Source organism: Ursus americanus, chromosome 4 (genome assembly GCF_024610735.1).
Source record: "Ursus americanus isolate L20-20 chromosome 4, mUrsAme1.1.p, whole genome shotgun sequence".
NCBI classification, from domain to species: Eukaryota; Metazoa; Chordata; class Mammalia; order Carnivora; family Ursidae; genus Ursus; species Ursus americanus.
The window spans coordinates 22,393,010-22,417,682 of record NC_142130.1 but is presented as its reverse complement, the minus strand read 5'-3'; the positions used below and the strand labels follow the sequence as shown (position 1 = coordinate 22,417,682).

General features: G+C 40.2%; 1 protein-coding gene across 5 annotated transcripts in view; it reads right to left on the bottom strand.

The window, feature by feature from the left end:
* SENP2 (SUMO specific peptidase 2) overlaps nt 1-24,673 on the bottom strand; it is a 41,905-nt gene that overhangs the window by 3,849 nt on the left and 13,383 nt on the right. For 3 of the 5 annotated variants that reach the window (XM_045776580.2, XM_087861472.1, XM_045776581.2), the window contains 11 exons: nt 23,031-23,134; nt 21,627-21,721; nt 21,146-21,197; nt 20,266-20,332; nt 18,472-18,648; nt 16,832-16,963; nt 15,386-15,589; nt 14,621-14,700; nt 12,777-12,861; nt 9,993-10,088; nt 7,179-8,470 (listed from right to left, as the gene is read on the bottom strand). In XM_045776580.2, coding sequence (XP_045632536.1) covers nt 8,408-8,470; nt 9,993-10,088; nt 12,777-12,861; nt 14,621-14,700; nt 15,386-15,589; nt 16,832-16,963; nt 18,472-18,648; nt 20,266-20,332; nt 21,146-21,197; nt 21,627-21,721; nt 23,031-23,134 — 1,155 coding nt within the window. In that variant the 3' untranslated portion in view covers nt 7,179-8,407. Of the gene's footprint in view, nt 1-7,178; nt 8,471-9,992; nt 10,089-12,776; nt 12,862-14,620; nt 14,701-15,385; nt 15,590-16,831; nt 16,964-18,471; nt 18,649-20,265; nt 20,333-21,145; nt 21,198-21,626; nt 21,722-23,030; nt 23,135-24,673 lie in introns of those variants that run through there. The other 2 variants (XR_015724156.1, XR_006776035.2) reach the window with 1 other exon arrangement.

The window sequence follows — 24,673 nt, the reverse complement described above, 5'->3', positions numbered from 1 at the left end:
TTTCAGGTGTGAAAACTTAAGAAAGATTCGATTTGCAGGGATTCAGGTAAGAGAATTCCTATGTCTTTGAAAATAAGTACATGAAAACGTTTCCAACCAAAAACTAAAGCCAAATAAAACTCATGTTAAAAAAAAAAAAAGACAAAGTAAGCACTGAAAGCAGACTAGAAAGTTTAAATTGTTGTAAATCTATAACTAATTTAAAACTTTATTTAAATATCAAAGTTACCCTTGAAAAGGAAGCAAAACATGGTAATGATAAAATCCCAAAACACAGGTTACCAAAGACCAAAAATGTGTAAAATGTATATGGGAAAAGGGGGCAAAGCCAAAAGTGTCATAATCGGGACAGAACTGATGCCTGTGCTGGAGTGCTAGCTGCAGAACAGAATTCCTTGGTCTCCTCTTCCTAGCACCCGACCCCGTCTGCTGCTCTCCCTTCCCTTGCAGAACCATGTGGACCCGGCACTGAGCACGGGATCCAGGCCACTCCGACCCTGGCCCATTGAAACGGCCTACGCTCCCCACCCACCCAGGCTCTGTGCTGGCTTAAGGACTGCGATGAGGGGGCTGACGCCCTTTTCTGTAAATATTTCAGGCTTTGCAGGTAAGACTGTGAGGTGACACACGATGATGCTACCTCCGAGGAGGGAAATTTGGCAAATGACGTATGCTACATATTTGACCCTGCAATTCCACTTCTAGGAATCTCTGCCAAAGATATGTTAGCAAAAATGAAGTGACATGCAAAAGGCACAAGCACTGAAGCGTTCTTTGTGACAGAAAAAGACTGACAGCCTAAACATCCATCGTGAGGGGCTGGTAAAGAAGCATGGCGCCTGAGACAGTGGTGATTAGGAGGCTGTAAAAAGAACCGAAGAATGAGGAGTAACTTACTTATCTAGAATAGACTGAGGTTTTTATTTATTTAGGAGAGAGAGCGCACACAAGCAGGGGGACGGGCAGAGAGGGGGACCAGCAGACTCCCCACTGAGCAGGGAGCCCAACGTGGGGCTCAATCCCAGGACCCCAACATCATGACCTGAGCTGAAGTCAAACGTTTGATTGACTGGGCCACCTAGGCGTCCCTAGAATAAACGGAGTTTTTTAACCAATCAGGCACAAGTATTTTTAACATGGTATCTTTACTAATGTAAAAAAGGAAAGAAATATGAATACTGATACATCTATCTATATTTTCAAAAAAGGGAAGATTAAAAGCTACTAAGTTACCTAGACAGGGTGAAGCAAGGAGACTGAATGTATCTTGTGGCATCGTTTTGCTCTTGGACTCATGTTTCTGTTTTACATAATTAAAAAACAAAGCAAAAAGCAAATCCCTAAACACCAAGAACAAATGAATCCAACTGTGTATTGAGTTGATGGCATAATTACTGGGGAAAAAAATTAAGTGATTTTAAGAGCGTATTTTCACTGTGAACCTCCAGTGGGATATGGTCTAAAAACGAGCTGCAAAGAAATCTTGAACTGTACTTAGTGACCCTGTTAGTTTCAGACTGGTATTGATATTCTGAAATTCTTGTTAAGTCTACTTAACAAGTAGGGTAAAGCAAGTGATTACGCTGATGTTGTGAGCAACCAAGGCTTTCAAGATTATAATGTAAAAATCAAGAAGATCCTTAGACTCTTACACTGGAATTGGAAATCAGTAAAACATTTCTTCCCGTTGAAGAAAAAGTATTTTCTAGTCTGTCTACTGTAAAGGCCTAGAAGCACCAATAACCCAGTAGTGATCCGCATTAACAGAGCCCAAAATCCGATCTCCCCGACTTCTCACTAAAAGAGGTCTTCCAGTTTCAGGTCTGGAGCAGGAGAGGTGTCAGACGAGCCTTTATCATACCGGTAAAGCAGGAAAGCCGTCACAATCAGACTTGGAAGATTCTGTCAAAAGGACACTGAGGCCTAACACAGGGCAATCTGAACACCAAACCGAGCAGTAATGAGTCAAAGCATCATATATCTTTCCTCTGTGAAGTGCATTTCAGGGTAACCAAATAGGAAGTTTCTTTTACAGAATTCAAGAATTCAGTGAACACAGAAGCAATGACAGAATTAGAAAAGCACGGAGCCTTGTTCCCCCGCAGGCTCTTCCAGCTTTCGTGGCTCCAGGCCTCTGGGGCTCGTGGCAGCATCGCCTCAGACTGTGTTTCCATAGACTTACTGCTTTTTTTTTTTTCTTCTAATATTGTATTTATTTATTTGAGAGAGAATGTGAGAGAGACCATGAGAGGGGGGAGGGTCAGAGGGAGAAGCAGGCTCCGTGCGAGGGACCCAGTCCTGGGACTTGAAGATCCTGACCTGAGCCGACGGCAGACACTTAACCAACTGAGCCACCCAGGCGCCCCTAACTGCCTCCTCTTTTTTTTTTTTTTTTTAAACTCTACCAAGAAGTTTATAAAGTAGAAAGTAATAGCCTGTCCAAACCACCATTATTAACACTTGGTATCTCTTTCCAGATTATGAGATGTATAAACAGATTTTCCCCCACAAAAATGAGTATAAAATATAAACACTATCTAGGCCCATTTTAACACCTCCTCCCCTTCTGTCTCAAAACTCAGTCTCTCTTATAAGGCCTGTGATCGCATTTGAGCCCCCCCAGATAATCCAAGATAAATTCCTTTACTCAAGACCTTTAACATCATCATCTTTTGTCACAGAAGGTAATATTCACAGGTTCCAAGGATGAGGATGTGGACCTATCATTTTGGGGGCCACTATTCATATAATAAAACATTAGTTAAATGATCAGGAAAATTTGAATGTGAACTGAGTATTAGATGATTTTAGCAAATCCTTATCCTGTTAGATGTGAAAATGATATAGGGTTTTTTTTTTTTCAATTATTATTAGGGAGACATTCTTAAATACTTAGGTAGAATGACATGTGAAGATGTTGTTTAAAACACTCCAGACTCTCCCCTCCCCTATGAAAAAAAGTGCATCCAGATTAGCCACATTTTAGTAAGGGGGTGATGACTTGTAGGTCTTAGGATTCCCATAATAACAAGTTTTTTGTGAAGTAGTTTTAAAAAAGATAAAATTGTCCACTAAAATGAGACAGTAAATATCTCAGAATGATCTTATCCTGAAGACCTACATATGAAAAATATTTTAAAACTTAAGTCAGTGGAGGACGCCTGGGTGGCTCAGTGAGTTAAGTGTCTGTCTTAGGTTCAGGTCATGATCTCAGGGTCCTGGGATGGAGCCCAAGTTGGGCTCCCTATTCGGCGGGGAGTCCACTTCTTCCTCTCCCTCTGCCCCTCCCCCCTCTGCTGCTCTCGTGCTCTCTTGCAATCTCTCTCTCAAATAAGATTAAAAAAAAAAAAATCAGTGGCAGGGCACCTGGGTGGCTGAGTCAGTTAAGCATCTGCCTGCAGCTCAGGTCATGATCCTACAGTCCTGCGATCGAGCCCCACATAAGGTTCGCTGCTCCCTGGGCAGAATCTGCTCCTCCCTCTCCCTCTGCCCCTCCCCCCACTCATGATATCTTGCTTTCTTGCATACTCTCTCTCTTGCTTAAATAAATAAGATCTTTAAATTAAAAAAAAAAATACTAAGGGGCCCCTGGGTGGCTCAGTCAGTTAAGCATCTGCCTTAGGCTTGGGTCATGATCCCAGGGTCCTGGGATCGAGTCCCACATCAGACTCCTTGCTCAGCAGAGAACCTGCTTCTCCCCCTGCTTCTGTGCGTGCTCTCTCTCTCTCTGACAAATATGTTAAGAAATAAAAATTTAATTTAAAAAATACTTATATCAGTAGAGATACAGATTATCCTGTGCCAGAAGAAGTCAAAATACCAATAGGTGGGTTTTCCCCCCCCAATTTGTTTTTAATATTCTTAACTATAACTCGGAAATTTTAATTGAGAATTTCTAATTCTCATGACCAAACATGGTACAAGATGGTATGTGCAACAATACTGAATATAATTATGTTATAGCCATATTCTAGAACACTAGGCAACAACTAAATGATGTCAATATTTATTGACATGAAGATACGTTCGAGATAAACTAAGTAGAAAGGGGGTTATATAGCCATTTTTTGTTATTAACAAATATGATTCCATATTTGTTAACAAAAAACACATACATGTGTGTGAACGCGTACAATTCACACATTTATACAGATAAGAAGGGCCATATGCCAAAGGCCAGGATCTATATCAAAATGTTAATGTTAGACCGGTGATGGGTAGTAAGGAGGGCACGTATTGCATGGTGCACTGGGTGTTATACACAACTAATGAATCATCGAGCCTTACATCGGAAACCGGGGATGTACTGTATGGTGACTAACATAATATAATAAAAAATCATTATTAAAAAAAAAATGTTAATGTTCAGTTACTAACTCTGAATGGTGAGTTTGCAGAATTCTTATTCTTTATCAGCATTTCAACTTTTCTACTACGAATGCCTATTATGGATACAATTAAAGAAAAACAGAAGCATGACTACAGACTTGATCACCATACGCCCTTAAGGAGATAGAATGGTGCTGGGGGCTGGCGGGCACGGCGCGTCCCCAGTGTGCATCTGAAGTACATTCTTCTGAGAACTTTATGTTACTTCTCCTGGCACTTTCCAAAGTGTGTTTCATAGAACAGTTCCACAGGTGACACACAAAGAAGAGTTCTATGTCCAGGTTTTCAGAAAAGTGAGGTTCAGACATTAATCTGTTCTAATGTTTGCTACGCATCCCAGGAGGAAAAGCCCGGAAGACGCACGTTCACGGGACGGCGCTTCTACCCCCTACACAGCAGTAACGGGCCTCAGGAACGCCAACACACAGGGGAAGAACACGGACTAGTCGCACATTTCTACTGAGGGTCTGAAAGCTTCTGGCCCACTTTCCTAGATTTAGATTGAGTCATCTCAGAACAGTCCCACGTTTATCATATTTTTGGGGTCTCCAGCATTACAGTTTTAATTTTTTTTAATTTTTATTTTTTAAAGATTTATTCATTTGACAGAGACAGAGAGACAGCCAGCGAGAGAGGGAACACAAGCAGGGGGAGTGGGAGAGGAAGAAGCAGGCTCCCAGCCGAGGAGCCTGATGTGGGGCTCGATCCCGGGACTCCAGGATCACGCCCTGAGCCGAAGGCAGACGCTTAACGACTGAGCCACCCAGGCGCCCCAGCATTACAGTTTTAAACATAATTTGCATCCTGCTGTCAGACAATTTGGAGCCGAGCTTTTTAAACTGGATTTCTATCCATTAGTGGGTTGAGAAATCCGCTTGGTGGTCACAACCTACACTTTTTAAAAATCTGAAATAAAACTATTAGAGTTTAGCAAGGGTAAGCAGTACTTTTGTGAAACTTTTGTGTTCACATAAAATCACATATATACATCTGTGTGCCGGTCACAATAAAAAAATTTTTTTTAAATGCAATAAAAAATTTGAAAGCCACTGAATTAAAGACATGAACTTATTAGTAAATAAGATAAAATCAACACCTATTGATTTGATAAAATCAATACCTATTTAACTACTGATAAACAGATAAAATCAACACCTGTTTCAACACACCCAAACTCGTTGTATAGATTAGGTAAATTAAAAGAAAAAGAAGTTATCAAAGCAATATAGCCAGCTAGAGCTCTAACTTACAAACAATACCAAGTTTGTTTGAATACTGGGTGCTTGGAGTTTTTCCTCAAAGAAACTAGAAATCGGGTTCCCAATTAGTTCACAAAAGCCAATTTAAACTACATAGCTTAACTATAGTACTAAGGCTATCATAGACTTCAATTTCTCTACCTTGTTGATTTATCTCTATCTGAGGTTCGAGAGATCTCCAAGGACACATTCCCCCACAGCCCCACCGTGGTCCCAGCACCAAGCAGCTCCTTACAGTGCAAACAGCCACCATTCAACATGGCATTCCTCAAGTTGTGCTTAGGATTTCAGCGGAAGAACAGATCAGAAGTTAGTCTCTGGCAACTGAGGTAGAATATGGGGCACTCCAGACCATCTTCCAAATGCCCCCAGGTCTGTATCCCTCCCACCACATATCCCAGCTCTGATATAAGGTCAAACATGAGAAAGACACTTCCTTACTAATTGTGTGTGTGTGTGTGTGTATGTGTGTGTATGGTTTTTTTTTCATCTTTATCAATTTTTAGGAGTCTGCCTACTAAAAAAGAACAATGGTCCACTCTACCTTTTATTCAGATCCCCGAACTCCTGCAATTAAAACAGATTATAGATACATCTATATATATATATCTATCTCACTGGCTTGAAAGTTGATAATTGGCTACTGGTAAGATCAGCTGTTGATTTTCTCACCTGACTGCTTTTCTCATAAGCTGTCTAGATATAAAAATTCTATTACCGACAAGTTTCTCTGCACCCAGAGAGACACGTCAGTGCCCAGAGAAGCACGACCTGTGGTGACTCCTATTAAATTCAGGAACTCGGGGTAAACTAGAATGCCATTCTCTAGCTTAACTAGCTCTCTGCTCTCATCGATTTATGTCCTGGGAGATTATTAAGAGCTGTCCTGAAGAGTTCACAGTAGTGGGCAGCTCAGCGAAAGCTGCTTGAAGAAGCCCCTCAAATACTCGTGTGACACAAACGAATGAAAGCCCAGCATCGCTCACTGGGGCAGAATACAGACCGCCATTCCGCACAGGATCCGCCCCACATGGAACAAATCTTAACCAAGGTACTAAATTCTCAGGTGAAACCTACAAGAGCCAAGTGGAGAACCAGGTTTTTAGTACAATGCTGACCCAGTAAATCTCTGGCCTTTTAGCTACGGCAGCTGCTTGATCCCAGCACTCACTGACACGGCTCCAGCAGCCTCCAGAAACGCTCTGTGCAGCCTTAGCTTGACGGACACTCAGCACAACCAACTCACTCTTTTGATCACCATCCAGCACATGTCTTCCGGTGTGCCTACCAAGTAGGCCAACAATTTCTGTCCGGCCCCAGATCCTACACCGAGACTCTGACACGTCTCCGGGAAACCCGGCCACGATACCATGCCTCCGAGGCCAGCAGCCATGCCCTCCAGACGGCAGACACGGGATTCATGGCGAACACCTGCCCGATTTTCCTGGTTTTACCCCCTTGGTTTTGTGCACCAGGACAAGTTTGGGAGGTTGAGGTGAGGAAAGGGCTAGAAATCATTTCAGCATATACTTTTCAGGTTCTGCCAGACAACCTTTATTACATCGGAAAAGCAACACTAGGCACTAGATCTTGCAAAATATGTTCTGACCAACTCTAAACTTTCTGAAATTAAAAATGCGTAACCACTGTAAAGTTTTTAATGAACAAAAAAGTTAAATACAAACTCTCATATGCAAAATAGATTATTGTATAACTGGCAGCCTTAGAGCCAAGTACTAAATTTTCTTCCAAATTTCAGTGGGGATGGAATGGGGGGGGGTGTAAATCCTAATGAGTACAAAACTTAATTTCGGCTTTATATATAGAAAAAAAAACTTTGAGGAAAAATAGCTTTTACATTGAATAGTATCTTTTGAAATCAACAGCCCAGGCCAGCCCTTACAATTCTGAGGTTTATACTCAACCAGATCTGGGACGAAAATGAAGATTTAGGGTTTAAGTTACTTCAAAATCCAGTTTAAAGAGTAGCCAAGTCACCTCATATCCAGAAAGAGCGGTCTCTTTAGGATGCCCACGACACTCTTCTGAAGACGCTTGGAGAGCCACAGTTCCACGGTTCCACGTCCCCACCAGTGCTGTAGTGTCAGCCTTCCTCTGGAGGGCAAGCGGAGCCCTCCGCCACAGCTCTTCTCCCGGCATTGTCAAGCCTCGAACACAAGAAGACCTCCAGCTTCCCGTCGCAGCTTCTGCTCCAGCCTTAGAGAAGTTAATAAACACCTCCTCCCTCCCCCCACTGACTGCCCTCCTGATCTTCAGCTGGGAGTGGAGCCTGATTAACATTCCTTTCAGAAATAAATAGTTCGAACAGGTCATTCAGAGTTACCTCTAAGAGCAGCAGCAAACAGCCACTGCCCGTGATGTTTGCAAATGAGTGAGCGAATGAACACACGTGAACAAACACACAAAAGACAAATCGTAGAATAAATCCTGCATTTCCCACATTCATAGGGAAAAAAAATCTTTAAAAAAAAAGTTATGAATGAGCATTTGTTCTTGTGTGGGTTGAACAGTCCAGGCTCTGAGCAGGTACAGGCTTACACATGGGGTTGCAGGCAGACTCCACACACCGAGTCAGGCCCGGGGTGCAGGAGAGGCCGGCGTGCACGTCCTACAGCTCAGTACCTGTGAGACAACAGAGGTGATGCAGGGACTTCTTAACCCACGATGCATGAGGTATATGGAAACATCCGTCCTCCGTGACAGAACCACCAGCAGCTCGGGGGACTGGGCGGGGCATCTCACAGCAACTGCTGATGAAGGATTTCCCACACCATCTTCTTCCGGAAGAGAGGCATCTGGTGCTGCAGACAGTCCACAAACAACACGTCACACGCTACACAGTGACGCGCACAGCGTCGACAACCTTGAGGTGTCATCATGTAAATAACCCACGTCCTTTATATAAGCCTTGACTCTTTTGTGTCATGGTTCAAACTTACAAAGCCATAACCAAGGAGGTTATAACGTTATGATTATATTGTATGTATCAGAGGCATTTTTACGTGTTAAGGAAAATCAAAACAGGTTGCAGAATCATACAACAGAATCCCACAACTACTTCACAACACAAAGACGTGAACCAAAATGGAAACACCAAGTGGTAGCATAATACGAAACTTTTCTATTTACATATACTTTCAGTCAGAACATTCTAAAATGAACATACTTTGCTTTTTTGAGAAAAACATGAACTCTATTTATATAAAGGAATAAACATTCAAAAATTTCTTTGCTTTACCAAATGTTGTACATTGCCAATTCTGTTCAAACGGCAACTTCTGCCCTTCAAATCTCATGTCAGTAGGTTCAGAGAGCAACTAACTCCTTGTTATTTAGAAGCATCAAAGAATGAAATGGCTTTGCTCAACACATGATTCTGCTTTATGATAATCACTACATGAGCCAATTTTCAAAGCAGCAACACACAAGACAAATCCAAAATTACCTGTAGCTCAACCAGTCAGAAGTTCACACCCTTGAGGTACTCCCGGTGTCTCATTATAATGAGATGGATATACCACTTTACTATCAACTAGTGACTTCCTACCTGGAGGGGCCTAAACAGTCTTAACACATGGATGTGTAAGTTATTTTAAATAGCTCAAAACATGGAGTAAAAAAATTGCACATTTATTCTTAGTAAAACTACTAGAACTAACCAATAATAAGTGCCTTTATTTTAGACTAGAATTGTATTAATTCAGCATGGGAACCCTAGTTACTTCATAGTGCTCTCCAGCTTGGAATAGGGTTATTGGTCCTATTCAATAAGTAGTTTGGTAGACAACATCTATCCAAATGAAGTCTGTTTAAGAAAAATATATTTTAAAGGGGGTTGTCCTCAGTTATAAAAAGGCTGAGAACCCACTATTACAAACATAAATTCTCAAGAGTTCCCAACATACTCGAATTCCCATCAGATACAGTCACAGGGAGCCCCAAATAACCAGCACAGAAGGGAAAGGCAGTATTCGTAGTTCTAGCTCAGACCCGCGGCTGGTCTCCCCGGGCTGTCACACACACCCTCACTTGCCTCCTCCTTTGGCCAGAAATATCAGTAATAGTCAGGAGCTAGTGAACGCGGGAGTTCGGAGATACGCTAATTGCCTCACTGGTCACCAAAGAGAAGGAGAAACCTAACAGCAGGTGCAGTGACAAACCCTGATCCCAGCAGGGGTGGGGCCCCGGCCAACGGTTACAACAGTGACAAAAAAGGCACAGCTGTCATTCTTAAGACCTTACTGTGCACCAGGCACTAGGAACACGCTCAGAGTTTATCTTGTTCACTAACAAGTAAGTGGGTGAAGAGGGGGCTTCACTCACCTGAGTAAATGTGATAGGTTTGTCCCTAGAGATATAGTCTGCATATTTACAAGTAAACATTCCACAATCACTCCCATTCAACTGTTGAGGAATCTCCTAAAATTACAAAAAAAAAAAAAAAAAAGGAGGCGGGGAGAAAGGGATAAAATGTCATCAAATACAAACTCCTTTGACTTCTTATAAATACTACACTGGATAAACAATATCATAAAGGTAAATGGTAACAGTACTACACAAACACAGTCTTCATGTGGTATAAAAACCCCCACCACGACATGGAGTTCATGACCCCCACGGAAAATATTTTTCAGAAAGAAAAAGAAAAGCAAAGTGAGAATTCCATCTCTTGGCTCTCATGCTAAGAAACCAAACTGCAAGTTTGGAACTAGGAACAGGAATTCTAGTCAGAATGGTTTCAGAAGCACTTTATTAACTCTGAAAAGGGCTAAATGTGGCTCAATCAGAAACAGGCTTACAACTAACCCACTTCAGTACTGCAGGGCGTATCCTCTTCTCTGGACAGGACAATAGGACCACAACTTTCCACCCCCACAGCTACAAGCAGGGAAAAGAAAAAAAGCCTCTTGATAGGCTTGTTAATCAGGATCTTGCTTTGACGGCTCAATTCTGTCCTGAGGCAAAAGCAGAACTCCCGGTAAGCAATGCGGAAGTCGGAAGTGGTGAAGCACTCCAGGTGAGCTACGTTCGCGCATTCCCCAGGCCTCTGCCGCCCTCACCTCGGCCAGGCCCACACTCATTTTGGCTGCCAGCGCTAAGGAGCATGAGATACTAAGAATAACAGAGAGTCTGCTGGAAAACATTCTAGATGACAAAAGCTCAATTTTTATTCAAAGAAATACAGATGATTACTGTAAAAAAAGAAAAGACTGTTTGAATATGCACAACACCCACACATAGGGTCGCTAGTGCCCTTCTCCTGAGCCCAGCATCTCTCACAGAGCGGACAGAACTACAGACTCCAACGTACAAAGGAAGAGAAATTGTTTTCTTTATTACGTCCCCCATACCAGAACATGGTATTCAACCTAACAGACTCCTTACATCTGTGCTCTCCTCAGGAAATTTCAAAGCTTAACCTTCTAATGATTCAAGTTAGAAAGGAAAATCCTTTGAGTAAAGACAGGGGAGCCATTATACACAGGTAAGGGCTAAAACTGAATTCATGCAGCTTACTCTAAAAAGAAGCCATTAGGACTCAAAAATGTATGCATTCTCAAACCCTGAAAGAGATTCAAATCTGGCAAGTATAATACAAAGTATATTCACAAAGAACATATCTGACTCTTGAGGAACTGTGGCATGGGACCTTTAAGACCTCAATAAGCAAAATTCCCCGTAAATAACAAGAACTTTAAACTTCCATTAGCACCAACCAAGAAAAATAGCTGGCTTGAATTTATTAGCTTTTTTGAGAGACACGATAGCATACAGTAAATATTTATAATTTGTTTTTTAAAGATTTTATTTATTTGAAAGACAGGGAGAGCACAAGCACACACAAGCAAGGAGTAGCAGAGCGAGAGGGAGAAGCAGGCTCCCTACTGAGTGTGGAACCCAATGTGGGGCTCGATCCCAGGAACCCTGGTATCATGACCTGAGCTGAAGACAGAGGCTTAACTGACTGAGCTACCCAGGCGTCCCACAATTTTTTTTTTAAGATATATTTACTTGAGAGAGAGAGAGCATGCATGCACAGGAGGAGGGCAGAAGGAGAGGGAGAGGGAATCTTCAAGCAGACTCCCTGCTGACTGTGGAGCCCAACGCAGGGTGGATCTCACAACCCTGAGATCATGACCTGAGCAGAAATCAAGAGTCGGATGCTTAAAAAAAATCCAGAAAGAAAGGACAAATTGTGTGCAAAGGAATGGTAGCTCTACATCAGATGTCTTGGTAGCAACAAGGAAACCAGAACACAGTGGACTCATCTTCAGAGTTCTTAGTGAACACACACTCACAACCTAGAACTGTGTACCTAGAAAAACATCTTTCCTGTATGAAGGTGAAGTAGACACATTTTCAGATTTTCACAAACTAAGAACATTTACTACCAACAGACATTGGCTCGAAGAATTTTTAAAGGATGTGTTTTCCCAAAAAATGATCCCCCAAGAAAAGTCTGAGATGCAAGAAGGAATGCAGACCCAATAAACCGATAAAGATGCAGGTAAATGTTAGCAACCATTGTTTATATAAAGTGATAATGATGTGTGATTCATAGGCCTTTCCAAAAGACAATCTAAAATAGCAGACAGCAATAGCATGTTAAGTTGGCAGGACGCAGATGAGTTGTGCAGCATGGGCATAGGGCAGGACCAGGGAGGAGCTGGAGGGAAGGGTTCCCAAGGGGCATAAAGAGGCGCTTGGAATGATGGGCATCTTCATTATCTTGAGTGTGATGATGGTTTCACACGTATATACCTATGTGAAAACTTGTCCAATCGTACACTTCGACTGTGCATTTTTCTTACATCGACTATACCTCAATAAAGATCTTTAAAAATAAAGGTCAGATGCTTAACCAACTGAGCCACCCCAGCATCCCAACATTTATATTTAAACAAGAAATAAAGGCTATGAAACAGACATCTTAGTTAAATGAAGTTCTCAAGATTTAGAAGCAGATAATCCTTAAGATGTCTGCTTCAGGAGAATGCATGCCTATGGGTCCGAGTGAGTGAGGGGAGGGAGGAAGCCAAGCCTCCGTGAACCGCCACCTTCAGGAAATGCAACAGAGCAACTCAAATAGAGATGATTGTCACTTACATGTGGCTTCATGCTGTAGTGGGTCCACTCTAAAAGATTCAGATCAATATTTCTTTTGGTCTTACTTTCATCCTGTAAATACTGACTAAAAAAACAACAAAGAAGGAACATACGCTGAATCCCTGTGGGGACTTAGCATTACGATCACAAAGGACATTACAACGGAGGTTGAACAGACAGGCTATTCGCAAATCCATCTCCGCTAGCTTTTTTAAAAAGAGGATTGCTTTTGGTTTTTAATTTTTTTTCCTGCTTACGAAAACTGTACATGCTTTAGAAAATTAAAACCTATAAAATATAAAATGCAAAAAACCTCATAATAGCCACTCCAGCAGTAATTACTATTAATACTTTGCTGTGTATTCTACTTCCCCACTCCTCCCACACAATTTAAAACCATACACTTTATTTTAAAAAGTACTTCATTTTACCACTTGCTTTTTCTCACTTAAAAATAGATATAAAATGTGGGGCGATGGGTGAAACAGGTAAAGGGGATTAAGAGCACACTTACCGTGATGTGCACTGATTAATATACAATGCTCTATAATGGCTGAATCACTAGACTGCCTACATTGCACACCTGAAACTAATGTAACACTGTATGTTAACTGTACTGGAAGTTAAAAAAAATCTAAAACAGAAAGTAGCTACACCTGTGAGCACAGTCTAACTAAAGAGTTGTCAAATTACTAAATTACACACCTGAAACTAATGTAACATTGTGTGTCAACTATACTTCAATTAAAAATTAAAACAGATATAAAACAAGACAACTGGGCTAGATGCCGCCCCCCCCCAAAAAAAACCCTTTGCCATAAAAAACAAAAAGAGGAAAACTATTCTAAATCAGACTAAAGAGACATTAAATCCACGTGTGAACTCTGGCTTCCTGGATGAGGGAAAAAACTATAAAACATACCTGAGGAAATCAGAATATGAGCCAAAAATTACATATGACTCACTGCTAATTTTCCTTCTTTTAAATTAATCAATTTGAGAGAGACAGGGAAAATGAGAGAATCTCAAGCAGACTCCCCGCTAAGCGCAGAGCCCAACATGGCTAAGTGCTAAATCCCACAACCCTGAGATGATGACCTGAGCCAAAACCAAGAGTCAGAAGTTCAACTGACGTAGCCACCCAGGTGCCCCTGAAGGCTAATTTTCTTAAGTGTGATAATAACACTGAGATTGCATAAGGGAACTTCCTTGTTCCTAGGAGATAACATACTCAAGTATTAAGAGTGATTTAAGTTCATCCAGATCTTCCGAGGGTTATCAAATTTAAGCCAGCCACCTCCATTCTCACCCTCACCTTCATGTAAGGGCAACCGGCATCAGTGGTGCTGGGGCAGGCACTCTCCCTGGGAGCAACCTCGCCCCTGGGGGGTAGGGGGTGGAAACTCTTTCTTGGAAGGCAAGAATCTTAGATATTTCAAAGGTTTGTAGCCATCTAAATCCAACAAACAAAAAGTCTTATTCCTTAGCACTATTTTCTCTTGTCATGGAGAAATTTAAATTTTTCTCTGGGGGAGGGTAGTGTAATAATACAAAAAAAGTCAAGAAAAGCTGAACTGGGAGGATCAGGAAAGGAAGTGGGTCTCAGATACCCACAGGAGGGAGAGGGAGAAAGAAAGAGCAAGGAGTGAGGTGTGAGAGAAGTATGATTTTAGGGGGGTTTTTTGACAAGAACAGGAATTCAAGTCAATTCTTGATCAACTGAGAGAATAGCCTTCACTAAACATTACATCACCATCCACCAGACCTCCTTGGATTAAACAGAAGATAGATCACCTAACAAGGGCATAATGACACAACAGTCAAGTTTTTCAGCCTTTACTTACAGGAGAATCTCACAGATCCTGTGGCCCTTTTGTCCCATAGAATCCAGATATTTAAGACACCTTTTTCTTAGGTCTATCACCTATAATGGAAAAATACAACATCCAGAAACATCTTAACCACAACAGGAGAATTTTATTTCTAAAAGGAAAAGCATCCTTTAAAAAGTCAATACAAGTACCAACATAAAATATTTTTTATAAAATATTTTTTATAAAATATTTTTATAAAATATTTTTATAAAATATAAAATATATTTTTTATAAAATAACACAGATGATACGAGCTTCATTTCTATAAAATTATATACTTCTAGTCCCAGAGAAAAGCCCAGAAACTTACTCACCAAAACATTAGTTGTCCTCTCAAAGTGATGGGATTTTTTGTTCTTGTTTTTTTCTTTATACCTTTACTTTTCTATAATAAATCTGTACCATCTTGTAAACAAAACTAAAGAAATCAAATAAAGAACTCACATGTGTACTAAAACTCTTTCCTGTTTTCCTGTATGCCATCTAGCTTTCTTTGTGTGTGTGTAATTATAATTTCATCCTTCATTTTTTTCACACTTTTTAAAAATTTAAATTCAATTAATTGCCATCTAGCTTTCTAAGTTGTTCACCTCAAGAACCAAGAAGGGACTCTACAGAGTACGCCTTTATATGGACTACTGACTGGATTTTTAACTGGACAGAAAGGGCAGTCACTATTCAAGAAAACAGCCTCCAACATTATACAGACTCCAACAATTAACCCTCTCAACTCACCACCAGGCTCCAATGTACCTTCCGATGAATAGGCACCAGAATAAGCTCCTGTTCAAAGAGATTGACCCCTTTGGTCCATCTTTTCACTGCTTGGTAACCGCCAGACTTTAATTTGGGATAGAAAAAAGTACTGAATGCGTGAAGTGCTGGATAGCCTTGCTTTTTGTTTCTTTCCACCAGAAGATTCATGTAAAAATTAATGACCTGTAATACCAAGGGAGTAAATGTCAGAACACGGCAAGTTTCTACATAACTAAATTAGGATGAATTAGAAAGTAAGAAGCTCTAGGAAAAGAAGGTACTAGAGATGGGGATGAAAGGGCTGTTTATGGCAAGATAAGGAAAATAAAAGATAACGAGCACAAAATGGGAGGAATTAAGGAGTGAAACTGTACTTTTGAAGCCTGTGAGTTAAAGAGCCAAGGAACTTAAGGAGAAAAGTCTGCAATAATGAAAAGGTGTATGTAAAACTGCATCACATGAAAAAAATATGCAGAAATACTAACTAGAGTTGAGTTTTACAATTTATAAATTTTACTATATATAAAAAATATTAACTGGAAGAAAATATACCCAAACATTAATGTTTTGTTTATTTTTGAGTGGTGGCACTTTTGAATGATATTTTTCTTTTACTTTTCCTGCCTTTCCAAATGTTCTATAATAAATATATAACATTTATAACGTAAAACAAAAATACTAGTTTTATAAGAATGTGTTTATATGTCATTAGTCTAGGGGGGAATGGGAAGAAAGGCAAAGGGGGAAAATGCAGAGACTTTGGGGAGTAGGGAAAGGGCCAGCTAGAACATGTGTAAGAATTAAGAGCTAGTTTTAGCTAAATATGTAAGGATACAAGATGACAATTCGGCACATTTTTACAGTTATCACTCAAATAAAGAAAAAGACACATTTTATATATATACGTGTACGTATAGTGATCAATCCCTTTATTATTGAAAAAATAAAATGGCACTTATAAGAATTCCTCTAAAATAAGTATCACTTGCTGCTTCGTTCTATTCATCAGCTACACCCAAAGTTTATAAAAATGTCACTGAAGAGGCGCCTGGCTGGCTGACTCAGTAGAGCATGTGACCTTTGATCTCAGGGTCGTGAGTTCAAACCCCACGTTGGGCACAGAGCTTACTTAAAAACAAATAAATAAATTTGTAAAAAGAATAAAAAACAAAAAAAGTTACTGAAGACTACTAGTAAATGAAGTGGTGGGTGAAACAAAGCACCGACGCAGAAGAGGGAAACATGACTAATTAAAGGCGGCGAAGAATCAGAACTGACCACCATTTTAAGGTTTGAGATGTTTCTGTTTTAAATGAAACTGCAAGCTGCTTTCCCAACCCCTTATAATTAGGTAGAAATCACTTTGGTTATAGATGGTAGGTGGTTAAGCATAATGACAGAATGGGGGAACAAAGAACAACTTACTTCATCATTGAGCCAGTGATAGTTCTTCAAGGTCTGGATATCACCTCGAGTGATTCGCAACTTGAAAGCACTACTTAGGACCTCATCCTGTGGGCCATGACCTAGGGCATTACTGATTTCCCTTTCCATGTCCTGAATTAGAAAGTCCAGAGGTTGTATTTTAAATAGAACCACAATCACATTTCAAGAGTCTGAGGCTAAAACAAGCTTTTCATCTCTATAATACAAAGCAGTTTTACTAATGGTTATAAAAATGTTAGTTCAATTACCAGCTTCTAGAAAAAATAATTTGGTAACAATATTTACATTTAAAGTATAGTTTCAATTATCCCACTACCATTTATTGAGCGCTATGAGCCAAACATGGTACCAGATCCTTGAAGCACATCATTAATCCTTGCTTGTGGGGAAAGTATTATCCCATTTTATAGCAGAAGTGAAGCTCAGAGAACTTAGGTTATGTGCTCAAAGGGAGACAGTTATTAAAAGGAAGAGCCTAGCATGGAACCCAGGGGTGTCTAACTTTCTAGCCTTTGACCCTTTCACAATACTCAAAGTATTTTCACACTTTCCTTATTTACTTTATAAACTTTTATTTAAAATCATCAAAGTGGGGGCGCCTGGGTGGCTCAGTCGTTAAGCGTCTGCCTTCGGCTCAGGGCGTGATCCTGGCGTTCTGGGATCGAGCCCCACATCAGGCTCCTATGCTGGGAGCCTGCTTCTTCCTCTCCCACTCCCCCTGCTTGTGTTCCCTCTCTCGCTGGCTGTCTCTCTCTCTGTCAAATAAATAAATAAAATCTTTTTTAAAAAAAATCATCAAAGTAACAGAATTAGGAGCCCTAAGAGATACAACACAGTTTGGACATGAAGGGAATAAGCAAACAGGGAGAAACTAGAAAACAAGGCAGTGGTCTACCAAAAGAGTCCTCATTGAATAGATGGCTTCATTATTCTGAAGAATTATACAGATAAATGCATATTTAAGCTACTGAGATGAATTTATAAACCCAACAGAAATTAGTTTCATTCAAATATTTTAAATCCTGCTTCCTCCACTGCACACAATTGTGCCGTTTTATGGATCTCTCCACTTGCATGTCCAATACACAGTAAGTGCTCAACAGGTACTCACTTCATAGGACTGACTACCACCTACTAATACAACATTGGAAAAAGAGCCAAGATATGCGCTCACCTTTAAACTGAGAATTTTTAACTACCTTCATTTCCTTGGTTTTTCAAATAAGTTTTTACTATTTTCAAACAATAATCAATGAAAGGGACATTTTAGTAAAAAATAATCACTTAAAAAATGCAATGAACTCACTCCTAATGCCAAACCCATACTGTGTAACCCAAAATATTTAAAGAAAAATCTGCAAAGAACCCATTATATTCCAAGATATGTGACAAATATGTCTACTCACATTTGCTGAACATTAATCTGATCCCTTAGGCCACCTTTACAGATCACTCATGATCAATGTAGCCAGTGACTGGACAGCCCTTGGACCTGATTTCTCTTATACACTCATCCCTAGCCTGGAGAAACTCCTCAAAATAAAACATGTGTTCAAGTCTTGATAACTGAAGTTATTTAAAAACATGCCTCTTATTCTGATCAACACAAGAAATAATACCTCTGTAAGTTCAAGAAGATCATCCATCCTTTTATCCCTCTCTTTGCCTGAGCAATGTTTTTCCTTTGTCTCAAGTATTGACATTTTCCTCCTGAGTAAGCCATTGCTCCCACTGCCCAGGCGGAGTCGGGCTGACACCTCTTCGGATAGGTCAGGTTCCAGCTGGTGTCCCCTCCTCTGATCAAAAAAGTTTCTATATTCTATTGACATGTTTGATATTTACACATATAAACATACATAACACATGAAACATAAAACAGTGCCATTATCCTGAGAGAATTAGCAAATCTCCCACGCAAGTAAAGGAGATTTTGTATATCTGCCTGTCCCTGCAAGAGGAACAAAAAAATGCTCCAGACCTAAGGCTCACAGGACACCTCAATTACAAACCATGAAACAGAACACTCATCACTTTCCCTGTAGGCAGCAAGAAAAGTATTTTCAGTTCTCTTAGGCCAATGAAAAATAAGATGGTTACAAGACATTTTGAAGTGTTTAAAAAAAGCAAAACCTATGACCCATAATCCCATCACTCAGAAAAGCATTACTATCCTTATAATAAGTAAACTTGCTCCATTTCATTTTTTTTAAAGGAATTATTTACTACAGAAAAATAAACAAACATTTACGTACCACTTGGTTTTTGTAAAATTAACACCTATGTAAGCACCATTTGGGTCAGCAAATAGAACTCTGCCAGCATTCCAGAAACTCTGACAATATCCTTCCTTATTGTGACCCTATGTAACCTTTAATAGTGAATTTAAGTCATCTAGTAGGCCAACTTTTAAAATTAAGAAACCGAGTTAGAAAGAGACCTTTAGACGAGAACTATACTAGTCTCAACATGCCGAGTCAGTACTTTTCACTCTAGCTCACTGCCAGGGATACCGGTCCTCGGAAACCAGCAGCGGCTGGCCCCTCCCCACGGCCCCAGGCAGCACAGCCTTCAGGTTCGGCACAGAGAGATGTACCAGGTAGTCTTCAGCCGGGTTCCAAATATGCTCCCTCTCTCTCCTCTCTCAGGCATAGTTCCCCCCCTTTTTCAGCTGGTGTTCCACAGACGATAAACAGTAACTCAATACAAAAGGCTTCGCTCCAAATGACTGGGAACGGGGATGTTCTGAGACCTACGCTCATCCTTACAAGAGGTCTAATGGGAGAAGAAAAACTTAAATCGAACTGATACTTCACATAAAGCAGCACCCTAACCTTTGGTATTTCTATGTATCTAAAAAGTGAAATAATCTAAAACTTCCAGTTTGCCTTTAATTTAGAAGTGTATTTCTTTTGAATACAGAGTATTTAGCAAAACATTCTGTTGCTATTATTTAAAATGTTGGTATTGCTATGGAGATCACCAGAACACTTTTTATTCCAGTACTTACAGCAAAAAATGTAAAATCCAATTAAGCATAAGACTGCTAATATTTTCAAATAAATCTGAGATCCTGACTCTAAAAAGAAGGTCGTGAGCATATCTTTCCTAGAGACCATATGGTTTTTTAAAATTCTCCAAAAGAAGCCAGGCACTACAGGTAAGGGTTGGGATGGGGGCAAGTTGGTCTCCCTTACAAAAAAGGTGGCTACCATACAGAGGTAAAAATCCAGGAATAAAGAAGGGAGCCAAAAGCTGTGTATCTTCAATGCCTGCTGCTTTTTCAAAGAAAACAATGAAATTAGAAATCAAAGTAATATTTTTCATCTTTCTCACTTTTTAAGAGCACCAAAATTTTAACATAGGTCAGGTAAAACAATAAAACGACATAAAATTTAACTAGCGTTTCCACTTACACCTTCATTTTCAAGTCTGATTCCAACTGTCCTCTCTGTATCAGAAATTTTCCCCTTTGAACAACACCTGAGGAAAAATATTGGAAGAGTACAGACTGGATAATTTTAACTTGTACATGTGAGACTAGTTTTAGAAATAAGACTTAATAATTTGCCAACAAAAACCACCTTGAGTTTATATAGTCCTCTAAATCAAGGGTCAGCAAAGTTTTTCTGAAAAAGGATCAGATAGTAAGCATTTTGGGCTCTTCAACTATTATGGGCTTTGTTTTTGTTTTTGTTTTTGTTTTCTTTTTAAGTAATCTCTATGTCTAACATGGGGCTCAAACTCATGACTCTGAGGAACCCAAGATCAAGAGTCACATGCTCTACAGACTGAGTCAGCCAGGTGCCCCAAGTCTTACAGTTTTTGTCACATCTTCTCAACTTCCACCATAGTTTAAAAACAGCCAGACAGTGTGTAAATGAATTAGCATGAATGTGTTCCAATAAAACTTTACTTCAAAAAACAGGCAGGTGGACCAGATTTGGACAATGGGCCATAGCTTATCTCAAACTCTGCTATAAAGGAACTATCATCCAAAATCCTAAAGGCACGCAGAGCTGCCTTCACTGTTCTTATACTAGAAGTGCTAATTCCTGAAGATGCCCACCACAACCACACTCCCATCTAAGCGGCACCTGCAGCTCCCAGGAGAGAAGGGTACCCTCCGAGCTAGGGTGGGCATCCGACACAACAGCTACCCGTGTGCCCACATATGCTGACTAGCTACCAGAGCTAAGGAGAGTTCATAATTCTTTAGATATAGTTATTCATCAATATAGCTTATAAAGAAAATAATATATCAAAAGAACACTTAGAATGAACTGAACCATGTACCTCTTCTCACTTCTCACTGAGCATAAAGGTCCCCTTGTTTCAACAACTCTGTCTGTGAAGATGATAAAGAAAAGATTGAATGTTTCCTTTATTAATCAATCATGGACCTAGAAATTTCAACTTACGCAGTTTCCAAAGTATCAAGACATTCACTTATCATTTAGTGCCACTTAGGGAACAGCTAGTGGAGAAATACAAAGAAATTAATAAAATAAATACTAAGAAACTAATTTTAGGCTCATAAAATATTCGCTAAGTAGAAGCTAAGAATAATAATCAAGAAGTATCTTATGAATTACTTCATCTTAAAATAGCCTTTTTACTGAACTGCTTGTATTGGATAAGCCCAAGTCAAAGCCCTGGGGTCTGACAATGTTTTAAACTTCTGTATACCATCTTTCACTAGGATGTCATTTCTCAATTTCATGTGCACATGAACTAAGGTCAATATATGGAGATAGAGCTAAATCTGGGAACTCACATTGTTTTGGAACAAACTGAGTTGTTTTGACTCCGTGACTTTGCTCTTCCCCCCAGCCTTTGGTCTTTAATGTGTCCATCTGACTTCTTTGAGAGCTTAGGAACACAAAAAGTGAAGAAGGTCAGACACAAGAGGAAAGTCTACCATAAATATTCATTATCTCCATCTGACAAGCTTCTTGAAACAGGGGTAAATGATTACCCTGTGACACCAAATTATGAGAGGATGCAACATAGCACCATCTGGGACTGGGATTCAAGGAGGGTAATCCTGATGCTAATATTCTAGCCAAGTTACCTCACCTCCAGTTTCAGTGTTGGTAAAATTGGACGTTCTCAATCCCCAGTACCCCCTCAACCAAAAAAGCTCAGTGTGAAAAAACTCCAGTTAAAAGATGAAAAATTTTAAATGGCGTAATGCAACGGATCCTAAAACAAGACAATAAAAGCAGGAATGTAAACACCAAAATAGTTTGAGGATTTTGCCGACATGACAAAGAGCAAAAGCTCATGAAGCATAACGCTGCTTCCAACAGTGGCTAGTCAAAACAGAGAAAATATGAGTATCTGCCTGAGTAAACGAATTAAAAAAAAAGCTCATAACAAAAGTAAAAATTCTTAGACAAATAATCTTTCGCTATTTGTACATTCAACAAGCTAGACAGCCTTATGACTGTTTCGCCTTCACCTTGCCATTACATAATTTCCAGGATCCCCCCACTCCCACGCCTGCTGTGTATTCTCACACCACTTGTTAGAATTATCCTGCATGCCTCAATTCTGTACTCACATATTTTTTGTCCCTTTTTTACAGGTGAATATAAAGCCAGACATCAGCTCCTTCTGCCACTGTCATCTATTTGCCCAAAGCATTAGAGTATTTAACAAGAAGTCTTATAACAAAAACTTTCTATAACCTGGGGTGACTTTAATCTTGTCTCTAAAGTGGAGGACTTCCAGTCATGCAAAAATGCATTCATTGACACGCCACAGGGACTGTGTGTGTATCAGAGAGAGAGGCTAGGGTGGGAGGGAGGGAGAACTGAGCAGGAAAGGAGGAGGGGGAAAGAGACAGAAAAAGACAAGAGACTAAGGGAAATCGGTGTGCCGGAGAGGTTGAAAAAACTCTCTACTCCCTAAGAACCTGATTTCAACCTGTAATTCTACTTTCCTATATCACAGTTCACGTGAACAAAAGATTCTAAAGCTGATAGATAAACCTATTTTGTAAAACCACTGCACTCTATGTATCTCATTACTAGATACAATGTTCAGGCAAATTAGAAGGCTAATTCTCTCAATGCAAACCTTTTTTCACCAAAGCCTTTCTTGCCAATCCCCCCTCCAAAAATAAGGAAAAAGACGTGTATGTGGCAAAGCATTTATTTTGTTAGCTCATTTTTACCTGTGGTAAGTTGGAGTTACAGGAGGAACGGAGTTTCCATGACTACCTTCTTTAAGTCGCTCCAATAACCTTCGGTATTTCTCTCTTTCCTCTTTTTGAACACCCTAAATAAAAGAAAGGATGTCACTTGAGTGTTAACACATTCAAGCTATCATTAAGTCATAAAGAGACTAAGAGGGCCAATGAAGCCCACGGATGTGTTTTATTTGCCACACTTTTTAAATTTCTTTGAATTACCAACTTTATACATTTGAAAAGAAAAATCTAAGAATTTGGCCTCTTTCAAAAAACTGAATCAACAGGGGCGCCTGGGTAGCGCAGTCGTTGGGCGACTGCCTTCGGCTCAGGGCGTGATCCCGGCGTTCTGGGATCGAGCCCCACATCAGGCTCCTCCGCTGGGAGCCTGCTTCGTCCTCTCCCACTCCCCCTGCTTGTGTTCCCTATCTGGCTGGCTCTCTCTCTGTCAAATAAATAAACAAAATCTCAAAAAAAAAAAAAAAAAAAACTGAGTCAATAATCTGGAGCTGTGAGGGCTCTGCTCCTTAAATGGGCCACCACGCACTCCGGCCTGCTCCACTCATTTACGTTATCTGCTAGACTCTGATGGCACCTGGGTTTCTGAGAGCAGGTTTTGTCAACCACAAAAAACTCAACAGAAATAATCCACCTGCATATTCAGAACATACAGTTTCCAAAATGGATCTGGTCTCATCAAAGTCACCAATGACTTCCATGACCAGATCCAGCAGACACTTCCTCAGCCCTTATGTTACTTGACCTCTCTCTCCAATACCTCACTCTGCTGACCTCCCTTTGCCTTCCTAGACAAAACACTCCTGATTTCTTCTTATCTTCTCAGTCTCCACTGCCAATTATTTCTTCTGCCTGCCCTCAAATGCCAATGGTCTGCACACTATCTCTTCTGTCACGCTACATTCTCTCCCTGAGTACTCTCTCCAGCTCCCTTGACTTATCAAACGTCAATATACAGAAGATTCATAAATGTGTCTCTAACCCTGCCACCTTCTCATAACTCCCATCACCTAAATCCAAGAGTCTAGGGGACAGGTCTTCTTGGTATTTCACAGGCACCTTAAACAATGTCCAAAACTGAAGTCATCATTTTCCCCCTGAACACACAGGGTATCTTGGTCAGTGCACGTATTTATCCAAGACTGAAATCTGAGACTCAGGCTCTTCTAACTTTATATTACCCTTAATCAAATGAATACACACTTGCTAATATTACCTTCTAATATTTCTAGAATATATCCTGTGTATACCCTATATTTTTGCCTAACCCCTCTCTGATTTCTCATCTAAGAGGTACTAAGGCCTACTTCAGTCCGTTCCTCTCTCTGCTTGCCTCTGTTGATTACAGCTATTTAGGTACAACCTCCTAGGGGACAGGGACCACATTTTATTCAACTTTTGAACTGCTGACAACTAGCACAGCACCTGGACCTCAAATAAATAATCCTTTGACTAACAAAACTAAATGGCTCAGAAAACCATCTAGCGAACTGCAATAGGTGATGGTCCTGGGAAATGCCAAGTACAGGAATAATTCTAAATTCTCCTAGAATAAGCAAAGATCTCAAGAGGGAAGTAAAAAGAAGACTGTGGATGAAGACATCATGCTA